The sequence below is a fragment of the Nyctibius grandis genome, chromosome 28 (genome assembly GCF_013368605.1).
Source record: "Nyctibius grandis isolate bNycGra1 chromosome 28, bNycGra1.pri, whole genome shotgun sequence".
Taxonomy (NCBI): Eukaryota; Metazoa; Chordata; class Aves; order Nyctibiiformes; family Nyctibiidae; genus Nyctibius; species Nyctibius grandis.
The window spans coordinates 3,666,878-3,688,755 of NC_090685.1; the positions used below are offsets into that span (position 1 = coordinate 3,666,878).

At 40.9% G+C, this 21,878-nt stretch overlaps 1 protein-coding gene across 1 annotated transcript in view; it reads left to right on the plus strand.

Moving 5' to 3' along the window:
* The window catches only part of PTPRT (protein tyrosine phosphatase receptor type T), a 451,382-nt gene that overhangs the window by 341,220 nt on the left and 88,284 nt on the right, over window positions 1–21,878 (plus strand). Inside the window, exon 12 of the mRNA XM_068419550.1 lies at window positions 18,394–18,667. Within this exon, the coding sequence (XP_068275651.1) occupies window positions 18,394–18,667 (274 nt within the window). The remainder of the gene's footprint in view (window positions 1–18,393; window positions 18,668–21,878) is intronic.

A 21,878-nucleotide genomic window follows, 5' to 3' on the forward strand; every position in this document is an offset into this window, starting at 1 on the left:
TTTGTACGTGGTGAAAGGCACCAGCACCGACAAACAAACTTCCCTTCTGAGGTGGCACTGCTGTATCTGTTGCTAGAAGTGCCGGTTGGTCATTGATCCTGCCAGTCACAGAATCACAGAATGGCTGGGGTTGGAAGGGACCTCTGGAGATCATCTAGTCCAACGCCCAGTCCCTTCAGCTGAGAGCAGGAGTTAGAATCACTTAGGATAAAAATACTGGATACTGCTTTGCAGAGGTCTCCAGCAGCCGTTACCTCCCTGTAGGCTCTTCAGACTTTTACCTCCAGTTTTCACTAGAGACTTGTGAAATTTTTTCCTGTGGGTGGTATTTTTAAAACCCATAGTCCCTCCTTTCAAAGTGACTTGGGTTTCTACGCCCCACTGACAGGTTCTTAGTGGTTTTGAAGGATCTCCCACAAAGTATCCAGGAGCAAATTGCTCAATGTATACTACTTGATTTAGTGAAATATCCCCTATCAATCGGTGCTCCACCCTGTGTCACAGCTTTCCCCCAAATTGCATTGATACTCTCAAGCAAAAAATTTGCTCTTTCAGTTACTTTTCTAGTTTTTCTGAGTAATGTATTTTAAAGTTTCCCTTTCAATCTCTGGTACTCCATATGAGCGAATTTAGGAGCCTATTTTCTGAGTCCTTTAGGGATGTTTTTCTCCTGGAAAAAAGCAGTAAAATCACACAGCTCTGTTTTGTTTTATTTCTTTATATGGGGGAACATTCCTGTATCTCGTTTTACCACCTGCTGTCTTAAGAGTGTTGCTATTTTGTCTTTTTATTGAAAAGTCTTGTGATTTTTCTCAAAGTCAATTTACTATACTTTAACTGCATTCAGGGAATAATGTCTTTTCCAGCAAATGCATCTGTTATAAAAAATTTTGTAAAGATTTTTGTAAATTTTCACTCTTCAATTGCATTGTAGCCTATTATACATACATTTGCAGAGAGTGCAATATTTACATGCCACATCTAAGTGATAAAATTATTTCCTATTATGAGCCCATTTCATTGACTTACAGATGACTGTATGAAAACCAGAATGGACAGGGAGGGGGTCTTGGGGAGAATTTTAGCTTTTTATTAACTATGACAGCCACAGAATGTGTGAATACCTTTCTCTGTGTAACCATATAGTCTGTTCTTAGTCTAACCTCAAATCCCATTATTTCAACCTTAGATTTTTCCCAGCCTCTTCCATTTTCTTTCAGTCTCTTCTGCACACTGTCCAATTTCACAGAACCACAGCATGTTTGGGGTTGGAAGGGAGAGACCTCTGGAAATCATCCAGTCCAACCCCTGCCAAAGCAGGGTCACCCAGAGCACGTTGCACAGGGTCGTGTCCAGGCGGGTTTGAATATCTCCAGAGAAGGAGACTCCCCCCTCCCTGGGCAGCCTGTGCCAGGGCTCTGGCACCCGCACAGTAAAGAAGTTTTTCCTCATATTGAGATGGAACTTCCCGTGTTTCAGTTTGTGCCCGTTGCCCCTTGTCCTGTCACTGGGCACCACTGAGAAGAGTCTGGCCCCATCCCTTGACACCCGCCCCTGAGGTATTTGTAAGCATTGATAAGATCCCCCCTTAGTCTGCTCTTCTCCAGGCTGAACAGCCCCAGCTCCCTCAGCCTCTCCTCGTAAGAGAGATGCTCCAGTCCTCTGACCATCTCCGTACCCCTCTGCTGGACTCTCTCCAGTAGTTCCGTGTCTTTCTTGACCTGGGGGGCCCAGAACTGGACCCAGTTACTCCAGGTGTGGCCTCACCAGGGCAGTGTAGAGGGGGAGGAGAACCTCCCTTGACCTGCTGCCCACACTCTTCCTCATGCACCCCAGGACACCATTGGCCTTCCTGGCCCCAAGGGCACATTGTTGGCTCATGGGGAACTTGTTGTCCCCCAGAACTCCCAGATCTTTCTCCTGTGTGTAAATTTGTGTAAGTTCTCTTGAAATACCATGTCCAAAAGCAGGTAGCACTCCCTTGGAGGCCTCAACTGCACCCAGCGGATTGAAAGAATGGCATACTGTGAACTGCTTGTGACACTCTTAACACAAAAGAATGAGGTGTTTCATCCCCTCAGTTTTTTTTATTCAAGCTGAGATCCAATATATACTCTTTGTCATTGTCTGGTTAGTTTTTCTACCTTTTGTTTGTGTGTGTTTTGTTTCTTCTTCACAAATATGGTATTTTCTATCCATCTCTATTAAATGTGATAGAACTGATTTTCAAAATGCTTTAAAATTCTGATGCAAACTTAAATGACTTAGAGCCCCTTTTAGTCCGATGCCATCCTCTGCTTAGTTACCAAAGACATTAATACAAACACAGATTTGAGACAAATGACTGAGAAATCTCCCTGCGCAGCAGCGCTGGCGGGGATCCCTCATGATGCAGCATGCTGGTAGGATGCCTGTTGTCCTGGCCCCCCACATACACATGACCATGCGTTCCTAGATCCTTTCCCTTTTGTGCACTGACCTTTCGTATCCCAGCCTGCCTGAGGTGGTTCTGAAAAGGTACTTGAAAGTAGTCTGAGATAGATTTTCCTCACACCTTCTTATAAAACCTCTGATATTCAGATCTTTCACTACACAGGAATAGATCAACCCAACAATTTCTGCTCCACAGTGCTCCAGGTTTTTGTTATAGTCTTCCCAAACTTGTGAAGATGAAAAAAAATACTATACAGTAATTATTCTTAATATTTCCTCTTATATGCTGGGGATGGTGAGTTGGAGTACGTGTAGGGGTGTGGCTGTACACTAGTATCTATACATAAGATAGTTATGTGACTTTGTCTTGTGTTATTTCATCCTGCTGTGGTCTGAGCAGCATACACATGGGGTATGGTCTGCAAGATCACTCTGAGAGTAACACTGTAGACTATTTAAAATAAGATTCGTTGTATTTCTGTTCATCTGAAATGCAGGTACACCAAATCCAAAGTCACTTTCAACATTAAGACATTTCTGATGTTCCCTGGTGCTCATGATAAATAACTTAAATGAGGTTGTTTATAAAGCTAATGATCATGAACTCGGCATTGTTAACGATCTATAGATGACAATGAAGGTGCTTTCATATGAACTAATAGGAATAATATAAACTTAGATATTATTTAATCTGTTTTGCCCTATTGCCAAAAGAAAGGTGAAGCCTCAGCAAGCATAAATGTTCTCCCTTGTGGCACAGGCATTTCATTCTTGCCTTTATTTTCCATGGTATAACCTGCAGAGCTTGACTCCACGTTGCCCTTTAAAAATAACTTTTAGGTGTTCTTATATCAATCTAAAACCCATGAATGGTGCTATGATTGATTTGCTGAAGACTGACATTCATCTATAATAGATTCAGAAGAGGAAAGAAGAATGCAAGTGTTCTCAAGCTTTACTCCTCACCTCTTTCCTGAAAATCTCCGATGTGATTTTGAGGATAATTCTGCCTTTGAATCTATTATTGTCAGGAGGGTTGAGTCAGTCCTTCGTCGATTATTCACATATGACATCTTTAGACCTCTACTTGAGAATTTATATCCCATTCACTGCTTGAAAATAACCACTGTGAGGGATTTTATCTACATGACATGTCCACTGGGCGGTTTTTTGTGTTGGATATTTGAAAGTCCATCTGGTTTATTAACATGCGGTTGGTTCTATCAATCTACCTATACTACTATTATGGAGAAAATTAAATTTCCAGAGCATGTATTAGTGTTGAGGATTTCAGAGTTTAAGTGAATGCTCCCCTTAGATTTGATTGCCTTGTCAATACGGTGCTCTGCGATTTGGAGCTGTAGGACACTGTAGAAGGACGTTGGAGAAGAGTCTGCAATTATTTTGGGGGCTTTCAGACAATGGAGAACTTTTTTGTTGGAAGAAGATGGATTGATTGTCCCTATCTTCCTGCAATTCCCTGAGGTGTATCAGCAAATAATCTGTGATGTTCTTTTGTGCGTCTGCTAGCATGCAGGTACAGGGTGGTCTTTAGGCACCTGACCCCTGTACTCTGCTAAAGAACAGTATTATTAGAACAAAGGTATTCAATATTTGCACTTGCCTTTATGCATATATATATTTTTGTGGGGAGGAATATATCTAAAATAGATATATATGCAGTGTAAGTAATGTGTAAGTGATCCTGGGGAACTATATTCAGGTAAGAGTCATTTATTGTGTATGTGTGCAATGGTCGTGTATGTGTAATTACTTTGGTGAGGACGGATGGGTTAGTTTATTAATGTACATGTTAAAGGAAATAAGTAAATCTAAATAGGAGAACTAGAATTTAAATATTTTAAATATATTGGGTGAAACAAGTATTTTCATATAAAGAGCCAGCCAGTAGGAGAAGTTAATTTATATGGACCAAGCTCCATGCTACTTTAGAGTATTATCATCTGATTCTTGGTCTCCCAAGCATGAAATAAAGGAAATATTTTTGGTCTACATGGTGCTAAACAAATTAAGAGAAAACAGCTGTAGTGTTATTTAACAGAACACCGAAGAACAGTGGTGGTGTTTTTTTTGTTTAATGCTCAAGCTATTCTCCAAGCAAACAACCCCATGTGATGTATCTCTGTACTTATATATTCCTACGTATAGTAACAAATGAAAATTTCCTATGATGAAGGGGAGTGGTATTGCTTCCATTTTGTGTTGGAGAACTGAGACTTTGACTAAATAAAACTTGCCTTCCATTTCAGTTTGCAACAAAGTAGAAATTGGGAATCTCTAGAGCCATAGGCTATACCTTTAATCTCCAGATAATTCTTTCTTTTTTGTGATTTCAGGCATCATTTGTTCATACTGAGCTTACCTTTCCTGTATCCCTCTCACTAGCATCCTTATTTTGATTTTATTTTTAGTGCACAGTAGTACTTTTCATCCTTATGAAGGAGTGATTGGCAGGCCTAGTGACCTTGATTCTGTGGTGGAGGAGGAATGAGACAAGAAGCTAATAAACTTGCAAAATTTGCTGGGATTTTTGCTTTGTCTTACAGGTGGTGCTTTGGTGTCCAGATCTCCATAGCTATATAGGGAGCAATGCTGTTCAGCTCGCTGCTTTGCAGCTTCTTAGTGGCATCACATGAGCTTGCCTCAGGCACTTATATTGATAATTAATTCATTAATGCCAAGAAGGGGTGGCAATTTCTTGTTGTTAAAACTCCCACACAGCCTATCTTATGTTTGAAAATAAAGACTGGAGACAAGGATTGGCGAAACAATAAAAAAGGTTCTAATGTTGAAAGCTATGGGGAATGTAACAAATGATCATGCCCTTGGTAATTCTGAAAGTTTGATTGCCTTGATAGGCGTGTTATAAATACCTGGAAAATAAAACTCCTGGCCTGCTTTTTCTAAACACATATTCAAATGTATGCATCACATGACTTGGTTGATTGAATACAGAGCAAACAGTCATCACATTAGATCTTTCAATTTTGTAGTATCTAATGAGGAATGAGATTATCAATCTAGGCTTCTGATATTATAAGCCTAATTATCTGTATTAATTAACATGTCCTATAACATACCTCAGGGATACTGTTCTGAAATCATTCAAGCTGGGTTTCAAGCATGGCATGTTGCCTTTAATTTAGGCAAGACTTTGAAGGTAAATGAGCGAGTTTCCTTCCTCTTAGAGATAAACCAGATCTGCTTTTTCTTCAACTATGTGTGAATGTGAGAGAATGAAAATGAGAATTTGGGTGAAAGGTGTGGAATAACAGCAGCTGCCTGGGTCAACATGATGTTTATTATACCAAAAAGGACCAGAATAGAGTTGTACAGTAAGCTTTTGCAGGCTTGACCTCATCAGTGTGTCCAAACCCTCGTGACCTGACCAGAGCACTTCAAGCCTGAGCGTACGCTTCCATTTCAGCTGAAGTCGTTGAATTGGTGGGTTTAGATCATACGTGGTGACTTCAGTGGTACTTGAAGTTATTCTGGATCTTAGAAGTGCTTTGGCTACTGTATCAGGAGAGAAGCGTGATGGAGATATAGGGATACATAAGGATGCAAGGTGGCAACCGTAAGCATCGGGAAGGAATATTTAGTCTTTTAGGTAGCATGGCATTATTAGTTGAATGGGTGTTTCAAGGTTTTTTTTGGTTTCCCCGTGAAGAGTCATGTGTTGGCCATAAAAGGTGAGGATAAGGGGTATTTTGGGTCAATTGTCTCACCTGGTATAGGAAATGCATTTTCTTACTGGATCAGTATACTGTTCATCTGAGAATACTGTCCCTTAAAAGGTCATAAAACTGCCTTTGCCCATTTATCAGGCATCAGAAACAGCCGTTCTCTGAGCCTGGATGACCTGCTGTGTCTTACTAACCGTTCCACAGAGAGCTTTGGCAGTAGACAGAAATGGGAGAGGAAAGCTATTAAATTTGCATATATTTTAATGATAATATTTTAACAATCAAGTTACACACAGAGCCAATTCTTTTGTGTCAAGCAGCATTTTATTAGCTCTACAGTGAAGCTTTTGCTAACACTTTATAGTTTTATGAAGGCCTGAGGATACTGAGAGTGGGGGAGTGAATGTTTATTCATAAATCTTTTATCCTGTCCACATAAACTGTCAGATTAAATTCCAGCAATCAAAAGGTTAATGAAGTCTGAACTTTAAGCTAAGAATCACAAATTGATGGCCATTTTCTCACATCAAGCTGTCAACCAGCAAGATGAGGGAACAAGAGAAAATACCCATGGTTTCCAGTTTGAAGGTTTCTTTTTCCAAGACATCGCTTTGCTTCACAGCTCCCAGAGCCAATAATGTTATCACAGAATAAAAGGATAATAGCAAACTGTGTAAAAGACTTTAAAAATTAGAAACTCTGAATTTCTCGAGGTATATGGCCAAGCCTCCTTTTGCCTGTGAGAGCCCTTGGATCAGACCCTTCGATGGGATGAACTGAGCCTGAGCACAGCAAGGAGCTTGGCTCTTTTTGCAGGCCACGGAGGATGATTTACCTAATTGAAGCAGCTCCTTAAGGTACTTAAAATGAGATGGGATGAGTCTGGGCACAAGTCCCTGGCAAATGTCCACCCTTCAGAAGCAGTGCACAAGCCCTATCCAGCCAGCAGTCCCTCTACCAGGAGTGAGGATGATGAGTTCAGATGGTGAGTGGGCTCTTAGCTGTTGCATGTGGCAGGCAACGTTTACACTAGCAGGTGCCCCTCAATGTGTCTATAATAACACAAAAATGCGATAAAAGGGAAGATGAGTAAGCTCTGCTTTGCTGTTGCAGACTAAGGCATTTCAGGATTTAATTATACTACAGGTATATAAATTCCGGAAACATGTTAATGCTCCCGTGATTAAAATTATAGAGGGCCTAATTGAAAAAGCATAAACCGAATTGAAGAATTCCTAATTATAGTTTGCTTTGAGGTGTTAATTTCCTCCATAATGAATGCATAATGTCTTGGAACTAGAAAAGGGGGTTGCTGCACCAGTGCGTGGGCTGCAGATGGAATGAAGGGATTATCATAAATGCAGCCAGACACTTCAGAAGAATAAACCTCTGCAGCCATGGTGCTGCCTCTCTGTAATTTCAGTTCTCCTTGCACAGCATTTTTCCAAAGCAAAAAGCAGAGTTAGGAGGTGGTGAGGGATTTGCTTGCTGTGCAAACGGAAAGGGAAATAGGACTGGTTTAATTAAAAGTAGTCCTGGTGCAAAAGAGGAAGGCGAGGAGAGGGGCAGAGCGTGCAGTGCTTCTCGTGGAAAGGTCAAACAGCAAACCAGAGGAGGAGGCCACGCTGACTTCCCTTGTCGCCCACCTTGACGCATCCCGAAGTAACTGCAGGAGCTGATGTTGATGCAGGTTGAGGTTTTTTTCTGCCAAAGGGTACACCCTATATTTACTGTTTTCTCTTGTATCAAAAATATGCTCCGTTTTGAAGGGAGTTGGTGAGCTATCAGATACAAGCTCCTAATGTTTAAATCCGCCCCATTCGCACTGTGGTGGAGGTTTACAGATGATGACAGACTAGCTGCGAATTGATGCAGAGAAGTCCTTGCCCTTCGGACTTCCCTACTTCCCTTTCTCCATCCTCAATTTTCCTTCATTCTGGGGCAGGAGGTGTTACAGTGAAGGTACCATTTAAGACCTCTTCTTGGTGTCGGAAGCATGATCACTTTGCACTTTCTGAAAAGCACAAAGTGTCCAGAAAAGGTGGAAAGAATCTGACTGATACTCCTGCAGCTTCAGGTGCTGAAAATCCCTATTACCCTTATCCAGGAGAGCTCATCTTTGCTATTGTACATTGATGATATAACTATGAGTAGACTGGTACCTGACCATATGGGCCTTTTCTAGTAAGGAAGTTTCTCCTGAGGTTAGAAATAGAGCAGGTTCCCCCTTTTTGCCTTGTGTTTTCCTTAGCCTTTTCCTTTAAAGGAAAAAACAACAAAGACAGAAAACTAAAAAAAAAGTGTTTTTCTAGTGTTCTCTCTTTAAAAAGACATCAGATTCTTCTGTGTGGATTTTCCCTCCACAGTCTGGTAGGTATGGTTGTGGAAAAGGGAGAGAAAGCTTTGAAATCCAAGCTACACTATTTCTGCATCCAAATGGACTTAATTTAATGGAAGCCATTGGAAATACCCAAATTAATTCTGACTGAGAATTTATGCAAATATAGCCATCCCCTTGTCCAAGCCACTGCCATTATGAAGGACATGGCAGGAGGTACTGTGCAGTCCCAGTAAGGGTGTGCCATAGTCCCTCCTTGTCCTGCAGGTTGTTCAAGAACCACTTTGGCTCTTCTTGTCCTTGAAACATCCTTCTGGTCTCAAACCAGCCATCGCTGAGGATGACGACAAGACCTCAGACAGCGGTGCCTGTTTAATGCTAAGCGACAATAACAAAAAGGGGGTGGTTTTTTGTAGATCAAACAGATGGCAGGTGGCTCAGGAGGGAAAAAACACCTCCAAAGCCACTAACATTAGCTCCTGCTGCAGCGAAAGCCGTTATCTGTCTGTGCTCATTATCTTTAATCTGCCAGCACAAAATAACATTGAACTGGCGAGATAGGGACTGGGCTTGTTGCACTGGGGAACAGCGGCTATTAGGTCTAATCTGTGTTGCAAGCCAGGTCAGGCTTATGGAGATGGTTGAGATAATGGAACACAGAGCTTTGAAATGCCCTCTGGTTCTATATGGTTTTTCTTTCTTTTTTAAAATTTTTATTTCCAAGAAGATTGAACTGAGAGAATTTAAGGCATTTAAAAGAATGATGCATATATAATCGGAGTAAATAGATGCAGTATCAGTGTTCTGGTGGTCTGGGGATGGAAAGAAGGTGATATTATGAGTATGGATAGCATCTTCCGTTAGCCCAAATGATACAGCTGGGAAAAACGGGCTTTTAAGCACACAAATCCTTCTTTTTGGTCTGTAAATATTGTCAATAGAGTTGTCTTTTTGACAACTACTTATGTTTTTGTGCATGTTACCACATTTCTGCTTGCTGTGCACAGACACTGCGGCGATGATTAGACTTGCTCGCAACTGTATGGGAATAATTGCATTTTTAGATTTCTTTCAATAGCTGTCCTTCCTTGGAAAGACATATTCATTAATCATTCATAGAAGAGTAATGGTGAGTGGAACATTACAAGGTTGGAAGCACTGATTTTAATATATGTATTTATGTATAGATGCACACGTATGTCCACACACACAGGTATTTAGATGTGCACATACACACTGTTTATTTAAACCATCGTTATACCTGCTTTTTGGCCCAGCGTTGGTACTGGTGTTCGTACAAGTTTACAAACTATTGTGTCTTTTATGTGGTGCAGTTTTAAGAAAGAGAGGGCCTCCAGAGCACCTCTCTCTCCCAGTGCTGTCTGCTCCTCCTTCATCCCTGCAGGTCACATCTCAAGGGATGCCCAGAAGTAGCATTTTTTTTATTATTATTTTGCCTTTTTGAAAGGCTTTTTAGGATTAGTATGCGTTCAGGCTGGAAACTCCAGCCTGCGTTAGGACATATCGGCTGGTGGGTGGAAGTAGGAATATTGGGCAAGAATGGGGGATTTGGTTACATACAGCTGATATTGTGTGGTACTGGGCAAGTTGCCCAGTGCACTTTCTCCCTGCCACTGTTTATACATCTGCAATGGTGGGGTAATAAGGTATTGTACCTCCAAGGTCTGTCAGGATAGAAGTCTACCCACTTAGGGTCTGAGGCCTTGGGACATTATATTTGACATGACATTATCACTTCTTTTTTTTTAAAAAAAAAAAAACCACAACCCAAACAACAACAACAAATCAAACAAACAAAACCCCACCAAAAAAAAAAACTAAACAAAAAGTTACTTTCTAATAGATTTTTCAGTTTTTAGTCAGTTCTGGGAATTGTATGTGATGCTGCAGTACGACTGCAAAGAAATGTCAGACAAAGTACTCTGGCCAATGATAGCATTGGATATAGTGATGCTGACAGGATGCTTTTCTACAAATACAAATCTTGTTTAGTTTTACTTTTTTTTTTTTTAAGGCTGACACTGCACAATACCTTAAATAGAGCCCACCGCCTGTCCCACAGGTCGCTCGTCGTCGTTACCAATACTGACTGGGGAGCATACGGGACCATATCTCTCCTGTACACAGAGCATGTAGTATTTAAACTTTCTTACTTTTTCTAGAGCCCATTTCAATCACTACGTAAATTTAACAAAGCTTGAAATTTTAGCAATAAAAGAATGCCCATGTGAAAACTGTCTGCAAATAGTATTATCCAAGTGTGAAATCGCTACCCTTTGTTTCATGATTTTCGGGGTACCACATGCCTTGGTAGTAAATCTACTCTACTGAACTGAATATAAGAGTAGAAGAAAATGTGAAGAGACTCTCTAACCAGCCTTCTTGATTAAATGGATTATAATATTATTGGCTCTGTCTCAGCAGGTTTTTTTCATAGCAGCGGCAGTAATTACCATCTCTTCTTTCTATGCCATTTTTACAAATTTGGTTAAATTTGGATATTTTGTTGGTATTCTTCAACTTGAGTGAATGTAGTAGAAGAGTTGTTTAATTTAAATGAAGGTTAAAAGAACACACAAAAATAACTTCAAAATGAAGGATCTGGTGTGAATAACTTTGCAATATGAGAGACCATTTCCTTGAGTAGCATCACTATTATAAGCTTTATTTTTGTGAATGCCTTGCAGATGCGAACAAGCTGATTTCTTTTAATGATTGTATTGATGACAGTGCAGCCCAATATTCATAATGGGCTAGTTTTTGAATCTTTGAAATAGCCAAGCATATTCCAGAAGATGACATTGCAGAACAATCTCTTTTTTTCCCTATTTTCTGCATAAAAATGTTTATTGAAAGCGAACCTTAACTTCAGCCTATTGTATTCTGCATGGAGCTGTTTCAAAGCCTAATGGGAATAGTAGCAATCTTTAATTGATTTTAATGGGTTTCGAAACAGTTCTTAAATAGACAGAAAATTGCAGAACAGTGCGCTGGGTACTGTAGGTACATCCTTAGGTGTCTGTGAAACTCAGGTCATTATGTTTTGTAGAGTAGTTTCAGAGCTTCTGATTAAAGGTGCTATTGAAGATATTAAGGGTGACATTTTTAGAACATGTGAAGTAGGTAACTCAGTTCTCAGGAATATATTGCCGCCTGTTTGAACCCAGAAAACTTTATGAACTTGGAATCTGTCTGTGGAGTCAATTCTGAATGCCTGAACGTTTGATTATAGGATTGCAGGAGGAGCCTGGTGAGGAAATGGTCACCATTATAGCCAAAGGAAAGCAGTGCCGTAGATGCAGTGTGTGCTCAGAACAGCGAGTCCCAGCGTCAGGCTTTATGGCAGTTATCCATTTAGTTCTTGTAAATTTTAGTAGGATTTATGCTCTATAGATTGTTTTTAGAGTTTAGTGGGTTTTGGTTGAATTTTTTACAACATCTCTTCTATGCAAGTTCATGGGAGGGCTGGAGGCATCTCATTTACTGAAGGATCTCATTTATTGTTTAATTTCACAATTTTTTAAAGTAAGTTCTATAAGCTACTGATAGATTTTTATAGGATATTTCTAGCTTCCATTCCTATTATATTTCCTCAAATTTCCCATTGTTTTATTTCGTATTGTCTGTGTGGCAGAATTAAGGCTTTTATTTAGATACCTTTAAGAAAGAGAAAATAAAGATGTTGATGCTGCTCTTCTGGCTCAGTTTGCATCACTGAAATCAGCTTGGCCATAAAACAAGCGTGTGCACATTCAATAGCTAATCTGAATTCTAAATGTGGGTGTCAGGCAGCACATCAAACCCTCTCCTCTTCCAGTATCCTGGGAGATGGCTCCATGCTGTCAGAATAAAGGCGATGAACCTTCATGGATATATACAAATATATTTACATTGGCTCAACCAAATATAACGGTGTCATAAGTTAAATGGAAAACCAGATGATAAAAAAAGCTGGTGTTAAGTATCTATAGCCTGGATTCTGCGACTTAACTGTTAACTTAAAAAATGGGCTCTTAAAAAAAAAAAGGCTGGCTGGTATCAGGACTGCCATGTCTAAGTAACATCCAGAGAAACTGGTCTGGGGGTGTATTTCCAGTGAACATTTCCAGTGGGCAGGCCTGGTGTTTGGTGACTGAAGTCATATCTGATTTTGGTGGTTTGTTACAGAGCTCTGCAGTAGGAAATCAGCACTCGGTATTTGGGGTCTCTCTGTGATGCTTGCCGGGAGTATGAACCAGCATGCTGACAATGTTCTCACGGTCTTAAGAGCATGCTGCTTAAAAACATTTGCGTTGTAAATAAGAAAAAAGAAGCTGAATTGGTTGTTGGCCTCTCTAATTATTGTAATTTTGACTCTGTTCATATGCACACGCTGCCTTTTATTCACCTCTGTGCAGCGTTAACTCTCATGGATTGGTCAGATAGCATTTGGGTTTGATTCTTATGGTTTTGGATAGTGTTTTCAGAAGTGCCGAATCTGTTAATTCCATAGAATAAGTGCAACAATGGAAATTCAGTGTCCAGCTCCATGTCAGCTGCTACGTCCCACGTACCTTCAGTCTGAGGTGACACAGCTGTTAGAAGATGCATGTCTTTTCCATTCTTACTTCATTTGCCCTTTTTGTCCTTCATTCTTTGAATTAAAATAACTATTAATACGGAAACCTCTACCCTTTGGTAATATTTCCTGTAGCCTATCAAACAGTTATTCTGAAAGTAGTGTGTTCATTTGAGCTAGAAATGAGAAGTTCCTGTTCTCTCTAGGGTGAACTGCAAATAATCTGCTTACAATAATCTGTGAAAAAATACACTGCAAGATCAGGCTGTACTAATTGCCACTTATTTTTGTTCCCCAAGAGGAAATATTATTGGAAATAATATATGTCTGATAATATATTTATGTGTTAAAATTAAATGAAAATATATGAAATCTTTATGTGATACGTTTAAGAAAATTTCATACCAAAATTGGTCCAGAGGGAGTACTAAGCAGCAGAAGCATCGTTTCTTTTCAGCTTTAATAAGTCAGGTGAGGGGATCACTGTAAGGTTACAAAGAGATTATATTCCTTTTCATACCCTACCATTATCAGGGGGTTAGTGGAGATTTCGCCTTGTTGATAAGCATCATGTCAGGATACCAAAGTGCACTGAGCAGATGCTGGATGCTTTATGGAAGGCTCTGACTCAGCTTTTCCTCTCCACATTCATGCACATCCTACATCCAAAACTGGAATCTGGTCTAAACACATGGCTGGGTTTGTGGACAAGAGCTTCCTCAGTCCATCCTCCAATTGTGCTGCAAGCAGCACAAAGAGCAATGAGGAGCAGAGGAAGGAGAAGTCTAACAGTGCTCAGAGAGATTTGTCGCACAGAAACGGGCTGTGATTTGGAAAGTTGATTATCCGCACTTGTGCTTCTACACTGAACAGGGAACTCATCATTTAAAAGATTACCTTGTAGATGATGATAAGAGCTCATTTTCTTCCTCTACAGACAACATTTGTGCCGTGGTGACCATTATGGCTGGTGCTTTTATCAGGGATTTAGAATGGAGCTTTCAAAAACTTCAAAAAGCTTCCTTTAAAGTAATGTGGATTTATCTAAGACCTGTGAAATTTATCAAGCAACCCAGTTTTGGCCTCCTTTTCTAATAGGAGTCGGCAGCTGCACAACAGGGCAGTCTTCTGGGAAGTCAGGCATTTGGTTAGGGGCCCAGATTTGAGAATCCCTAGAGAGCTCTCTGGAGAGCAGAGCTTATGGGTGTTTGGAAACCAGTCCTTTCCTCTCCTCTATGGGGACAGCAGGGTTACTTGGTTGCAGCGAGGTTTCTTGGAGTAGCTTAGCATGAGGAACTCAAGACTCCTGCTTCTCTTGCCCTGCAGCGTGCACATGTGTGGATTTGATTGCAGTGTTTGCAAATGTGGCTGAATATCAAAGCTTGAAATGCAGTAGTTAGTTTTACTGTGTCATCTTTCAGTTTATTGGTACTGAAGTTGTTATATAGTGTTGGGAGTTTTACTGCTCTGCTTTTGTTGTCTTTTTTAATATAATTGCAATGTCTGACACTGAAACTTTCTTTTATCCAGCTGGGCATTTTCAACTGATGTATTGATTCCTGCTATGAAAGCAGTGTTAGCTGATGCTGACTGGAAGCAGTAGCTTTGAAGCGTGAGAGGAGGAGAGCCCCAGGAGATCCATGTTACTGCTTACCTGGTAGCAGAATAAGAGCTGTTAGAATAGTTTGGATCTCTCCTCCTTATTTCCATTGCCCACTTTTTTTTTTTCCTTCCCTCTAGCACTTCTTTTTGGAAAAGTACACCTCCTTTTCCTTGGTTGGAATCACACTGCTGTGTATTACGAAATTGTCAGTTGTAACAAGTTGCAAATGGTTGAGGGTGCTCAGCACCGAAACAGAGATGTGTCTGCGGCCGAAGTGCTTTTGCAGGCCAACAGGGCAGATCCTGCTCACAGAGTTTATTTTGAGTTAGTGCCCAACCGCAAGCTTTGGGGTCATAATGTATCATGGGAAGTTACCATTGTCTGAGCAAAGTTGAATTGCTTTTACTCTTTTGAGAGCTGTTGTAGTAATGCAGATTGGCCAGTCTTTAGGGTGGGTAATTGCTACTCAGAATTCCCACGGGAATTCCATTCAGACACAGGATCATTGGCTTTTTGCACCAATGAAAAGGCAAACAGTTATGAGAGTGTCTTCATGCTGATGGCAGTGGGTGTGGAAGCACTTGATGTGCCTTGCAGCACTTCACTGGTTGTTGCAGAGAAGTTGATCTCTGAAGATGTCCTAAAGGCAATCAGGAAAATTCTGCTCCTAGGTGAAAACGAAACATGCGGAAAAGAGCATAACCGGAAAAACAAAGATATGGCAGAAAAGAAGAAAAAAAGAAAATGAGACTGTACCAGTCTGTGTACCGGCAAGGGGTGAACTGTGAATCCTGCACTTCTGAAAGGACCAGGCAGATCAAAATATCAGAAAGTGAGACCTAGAGTAATCATTTAATAAGGAAACAATTTCTCAGAGTTATAATCTTCAGTCCGGACTAATCTTTGAAATCAGCCACGCTCTTGGTCACTTGGTCACTTCCCTTGAGAGTGGCCACTTGACCACTACCAAACAACTGAGACTCGGAGAAAACAGGCTGAAGGATGATGGTCACCAAGTCAAGCAGGTAAAGCACGTAGAGATGAATGTGCCGTGTCAGCCAGTGTGAGCTGGGGCATAAAGGAAAGGAATGCAAAGCAAGCAGTCAGTCACTCATCGTGACTTTCACCAGAGCACATCTTTTAGATGGAACAATGACAGCAGCACTAGCTCAGATACTTCTTTTGTAGAAAAGGAGACAGTATTTGAGCAGGAGATTAACAGGGTTCTAACTTGAACACAAATGGGACGTCTATTACGTTTCAGTTGAATGCCATGAACATACCGTTTTGCTTCCAGAGACCCCTCAATTTATTCCAAAAGAATGAACTTCAAAAGTAAAATTCCAAGTCATTAAAGGAGTGAGTTATCCCTGTGAAAGGAAGAAGTGTGTTAATGGCTAAGTAGGAAAGCGAAAATGTGAAAGAATAGTCAAAAGAGTATCTGTTCTTAGGTTCTATATATATGTATCAGAACTCTTGCTCATGATGTAAAAGAGTGCCTGTGCTGGTGGAGCAGGTATCAGAACCATCAAGAGAGAAACTGAGAACGTCTTCAAAGGTAAATAAGTTCTCTGATGACTCAGTTATCTGGCAATTCATGTCCCTGGGAGCTTCCTCTTCTCTGAAGACAGAAAAGTATGTAGGGTCATTGCTTGCAAGTGGGATAACCAAGAGAATGTGGGTCACCCTTTGGACACTGTAGGGCTAGGGACATAGGAAGAGGGAACCCTTGGCCTCTTTGTAGGCTGAAAGGAGATTTATATATATTTATATGTATATATTTCTGTATATCCATAAAGGAAATACTTTCTATAACCAGAAAAGACAAATGTTTGGGGTTGGATAAAATGGAAACCAAGCACTTTTTAGGTTAGAAGTTGTGGCAAATGCCCATTAAAATTTCAGCTACAAGTTTGCATGTTACTGGAAAAGTTTGCAGTTTTGTTTGTTAGCAGGGTAGATTATTATTGCCAGAGAGAAGGGTCAGGATAAGAATCTACTGAGAGTCTGTTAGCAAACAGTGTCCAAAGTGGCGTGCTAAAAGTTTCTTCTGCTAAGCTGAGGGGAGAGTTTAGATTAAACAGGCTTTTGCTTACAGCTCCCACTACGTCCTCTATGATAATACTTAAAGAGTTGCTGGGAAACCTGTTTATCTTTTTAGAAATCAGAAAATAAATACCAGAGAAAGTCTAAAATATTTTATTAAAGTCTCCAATGAACTGTAGGATTGAGGGAAGTTTTCCAAGATGTTGATGGGGTGTCGTTAAAGGCTGCAGTCCACACATTTGGTGGGTGCTCCTGCTGCATTAGCAAACGTTAGTAGCAGCATCCTGCGTGAGGATAAATTCAGTGCTAAGCAATTCATAAATTGGTCGTACTTGCAAAGATTAGTTGGTTTTGTGTCTAGCAGTGGGAGCCAAATGATTTCCAAGTGATTCACTGACCGTCTCTGTTAACAGTGACTGTCCCAGCTACCCGCAGACCTGAAATAACAGTCAATTCAAAAGCTTGAGCTGGGTTTTGTTCTGCTCCTGCTTGTTGAAGGGGCCTGAACAGAAGCTTCCCACAGAAGCACTGGTGAGCTATTGCTATGCTAGAAATTTTTCAGACCAATCTTTCTTCACCAATGAGCCTGTGAAAGCCGGGAGAATGATACACTGCTGGCTGTTTCGGATCTTTTAATCGATCTCCCCTGCCTAACTAAACAAAGGACCAGTCTCACACAGACAGGTGAGGGCAGCACGTGTGAACGGCCTGACAAAAAATAAAATGACTGCAGCAATATCTTTCTTTGTCAAACGGGTGAGTGGTGTTAAGCAGACAGTAAACCTGCCTCAGCTGTGTATCAGCATTGAACTTAAGGGCTTTGTTAACTGCCTGAGGGGGGGGGGGGAAAAAAAGCAGAGTGCATTTGAATGCCTTGCAACTTCTTTGAGCCTGAAATAGTAAGCTAGAAATAACCGGATTGCTATTACATATTATAGAGGCCACAAGCTTAGCGAGAATCAAAAAGGATTAACATTTCATAGACCTAGAAAGAACACGAAGAGTTGTTGTTTCCTGAAACAAAAGTCAATTGGGAGAGCTATAAAGCCACCTGCTCAGTGTATAAGCCAGCCTTTAGTGACAGAAGGTAGGAGGAGACTTGCCATCAGGAATTAATGTTAGAGAACTCTACGTCCCAGGATATATCCCAGAAAGAGCTGTGAGGGAGGGCCAAAAAAAGTTACATTCTTAGAAGATGTGAGAATATTTTTTGATCTAAACTGATTCTTGCACCCTGAAACTGTTTCAGAAGGGATCTGACACCATTGCCACCTGCTAGTGCTCTCCTCTACCACAATTGCTGTTTAGCCCAAGCAAACAATTCATGTTTCAACGTTGTGGCTGAAGAAGAGAGCATCTGCTTTCTAATATTAAGTACATTAAAAATTTGTTGTCAACTGGATATTTTATTCGTTAATCTTTTTCCCAAAGTGTGCCATGATTGAAATCTGTTCTGACTTTCACCAAGGTGTACCTTGATTAACTCAACTAAATCCACAGAGCAAGTGATCAGCGTCTTGCCCACATAGTAACATTCAGTGGCCGCTGTTGCTGGTGTGCTGAGAGATGTTTGCTGTGATGCCCTAGCAATGTTTTTCTTACTTTGCCTTTTCCTTTTAGTGTTGGAAATGTTCTTGATGTTTAAGGCTCTTGGGGCTCTAATCTTACCTTTCTCTTTCCCTCCTAGTGTCTATCAACTTGTTGTCAAGGAGGAGAAGCTGCAGAAAGCACGGAGAGCTGCGGACATCATTGAATGCTTCTCTGTCCCAGTGAGCTACAAGAACGCTTCCAGTCTTGACTCACCACACTACTTTGCAGCTGAGCTGAAACCCGTCAACCTGCCCGTCACACAGCCATTCACAGTGGGCGACAACAAAACCTACAACGGCTACTGGAATGCTCCACTTTCTCCCCTGAAAAGCTACAGCATATACTTCCAGGCTCTTAGCAAGGCAAATGGAGTAAGTGCAGAGAAAATTGAAGTTGGATCTGTACATATGACCACCTCTGTCTTATCCTCTTTGTCTTTCTCCTTCCTTCTCCATTGGATGCCAGTTTAACTCCTCCTCATTATTCCAGGCTCTTACAGAAATCTGATGAAAATTAAACATGCCACTACTTGTCCTTTACTCAGGTCTCTCTCTGATGCCTAGATCCAGTGAGAAACGTGTTGGGGAGCCAGACTATGTAAAGGCACATGTTGACATGTGATTTACAAAATTAATTGCTTAGAATTTGTTGGTGTGGGTTTTTTTTGTTTCCTTGCATAAGCATGAATGTCAGAGTAGGGGCTATTGTGCTTTTAAAAGACGTAACTGCAATATCCTGGTAGTCTCCAGTTCACAGTGCTTGTAATTTTGGAGGAGACATTATGAGATGAGAACTACCCAAAAGCTATGGATTTGGATTACCTTGTAGCTTGCATTTGGTCACATCATAATGTAGCACCTATGGTTGGGAGTTTCAGCTTGAGTAACTCGTACAGCAGGGGGGACTATGTGTATGTCTTTCTTACTCCTTTTGAATACCCTGGCCTATATTTTTACATATAGTTACTCTGTGATATTAAGTTTAAAATGGAGAGAGCACAGGAAACATAGTCTGCCCTGTTCTCAGACTCAAATGATGTACATGTAATGCCCCAACAGATCCTGTCATAGGAAAAGTGAAGAGCTCTTTTTCCCTGTTCTGTTCCAGCCTAGAATAGTTTATGACCTTCTCTTTAACTTCCCTGTTTCAGGTCTGTTCAGCTAACAGTGTACAGGCCACATCCAGTTTAAGCAGTGATTCACCTTCCTCCCCTTTGACTCCCCTAATTGTTTTTCATTATCACATAACGTGATACAATTTGACACTCCGGCTTCATGAAGAGCCTTAGAGCATTAACATGGCATCAAGAAGTTGGGTAGCCGAGTGTGTTATTAGCACATTTGCCAGCGCTTCCATGAATCTGACTTTAACATAGATAAATCCTCTAAGTCATCACCTCTGAAAAAGCAAAATTAGAAAAATCAATCAAAGGTGAATGGTGTGGGCTTTGGTCTGCGCTTGGGATAGTGTCTTTTATACCCAAAACGCAGGTGGATCACAGAGGACCGTACGTCGTTTAACAGGCTAGCAATGCCAGTGAGTGTTTACAACATATCTCGATGTTTTACTACCTTCATTCATCACCATTCTCCTGCAGAGTTTCTGCTGTGTGGCTGACAAGCACAAATCTCTTCAATACCGTGCTGTTTTTCACCTTGGTTTCCTTTCTAGTCGATAGTGCTTCCTTCAGCACTACTCAATTAATTCAATTTTGGATTTGCCTTTATAAAGGAAACTGTGAAATATATGTATATGTCTCTCTGTGTCTAGTTAGTTCCCCCTTGTGTGATAGTTAATTGCTAGTGAATGGATCCCCAGGGAAGAAAAAACTTTATTTGCTTAAGTACAATATAATATGCCATAAATGGATTATATGAATGGAAATGTAGGCTTCCCTTGGCATTCTGGATTAAGGCAGCATTGATGTGTGGCTCCTGCTTTTTTCTGGATCTCTGTAGCTGGCAGGATGCATCATACTCTACATACAAGGTGATGAGGACTCAGGAAAGGAAGACTTGCTTGAGCTGTTCTAATAGGAACAAAAGACTCTAAAGGACTTTTAAAGCATAAGTTAATCGAAAGAGTCTGTATGCAGCAAGACACAGTTTATGACAGCATGAGAAGTATCCTGCCAAAGCAAATTCCTATTTGAGCAAGCAATTGCCTCTTTGTTCATAATTTATATTGGTGCAGTAGATGCTTATATGTCCTTGAGTGCAGTGCTATGGGAAAAATATAGAGGAATTGTCCAAGAGTGGAATATGGATCTTCAGAGGAGTAGCTGTGGTACTTTTTGTTTCTTGATAAAATCCTTAAGCCCCACATTTCAAACATTAGGGTCTGATTTGCATCCAGTCTTTTGCAGCTGTAAAGAATAAGCTTTGTTTCATTCCCAGAATTGTTTACAGGTATAATTTGTATTTAAGAGTTCTGGGTTTTCACTTATGTCCGTAACCTGAGCAGCTTTGACTGCCCTTCATAAAGCCTACCAATAATTATGGCTGCAACGTGGCATTTTTTATAATGTACATCTGCAAAAAAATCTGAAACAGTAACAATTTAGCACAATTAAAATATAGCCTTATGTTCCCTTGCACATGACAAACTTAACAGAACATTGCCGCTCATTTTTTTAATTAGGATATTCCATAGTTTCATTAATCACTGACAGTTGTGGAATGATGAAACTTCTTTCCACACCTGGAACCAGCAATGAGAAACCTTTGCGCAGTGAACCATAACATCTTCCTTTGGAAATGCAGGGCTCTGGGGAGAGCTTAATTTGAAGAAACATTCTGTATTTGGTCAAAAAGCTTGATGAGGAGGAGGCAGAAGCGTTACAGGAGTTCGGCATTGTTTCAGCTCCTCCGTACGTGGAGGGTTGTGCTCATTTGGTGTTCTCGTCTGCTCTGCAACCATTAGCCGTGATTGTTACAGTGAAAGGAACATAATTAACAGCTGGATGCAAAACAAGTGTGGCAGATTGCTGCAAAGTCAGATCACGAGCTTCTCTGCCTTCTCTTGTGCAATGTTGTACTTGTTGTTTGAGAGTTTGAATGAGAGAGCTGTCGCTGGCTGAATTCTTTTCTGTGGACAGTTGCGTGAAGTTTGGTCAACATGGTGTTGTTTCCAGACAGGGGTCTAAATAGAACATGTGTGACACAGAATGGTTTTCAGCCTTATTATACAAAACGCTTCCAAATTGTGTGAATTTCCCTCCTAGGGACTGCTGAAAGCCAGATGCTGAGCTGAAATGTGTCAGAGATTGAAGTAAGAGAGGGGAAAAAAGAGAAGAAGGAAACAGAAGCTCCAGGCTTTGTAACTGTGGGGGTGAGAAGCACCCTTAGTTAGTGTTTGATTGTTAGACAGAGTTAGCACAAGAAGTGACGCAGGAAGAAGAATGGACAAGTGGCTTCGCTGTCCTCTGGCAGGATCTCCGCACGCGCTGTCGCAGCCATCCACATAGTTAAGTGATGTTTGCTGGGTGTCCTGGTGCCGCCTGCTACAGATGGCTGCCTGACAGAGCATGGCGTGTTCCTTGTCTGAAATACCGCCCTGAGCTCAGCCCCTTTAAAACACCAG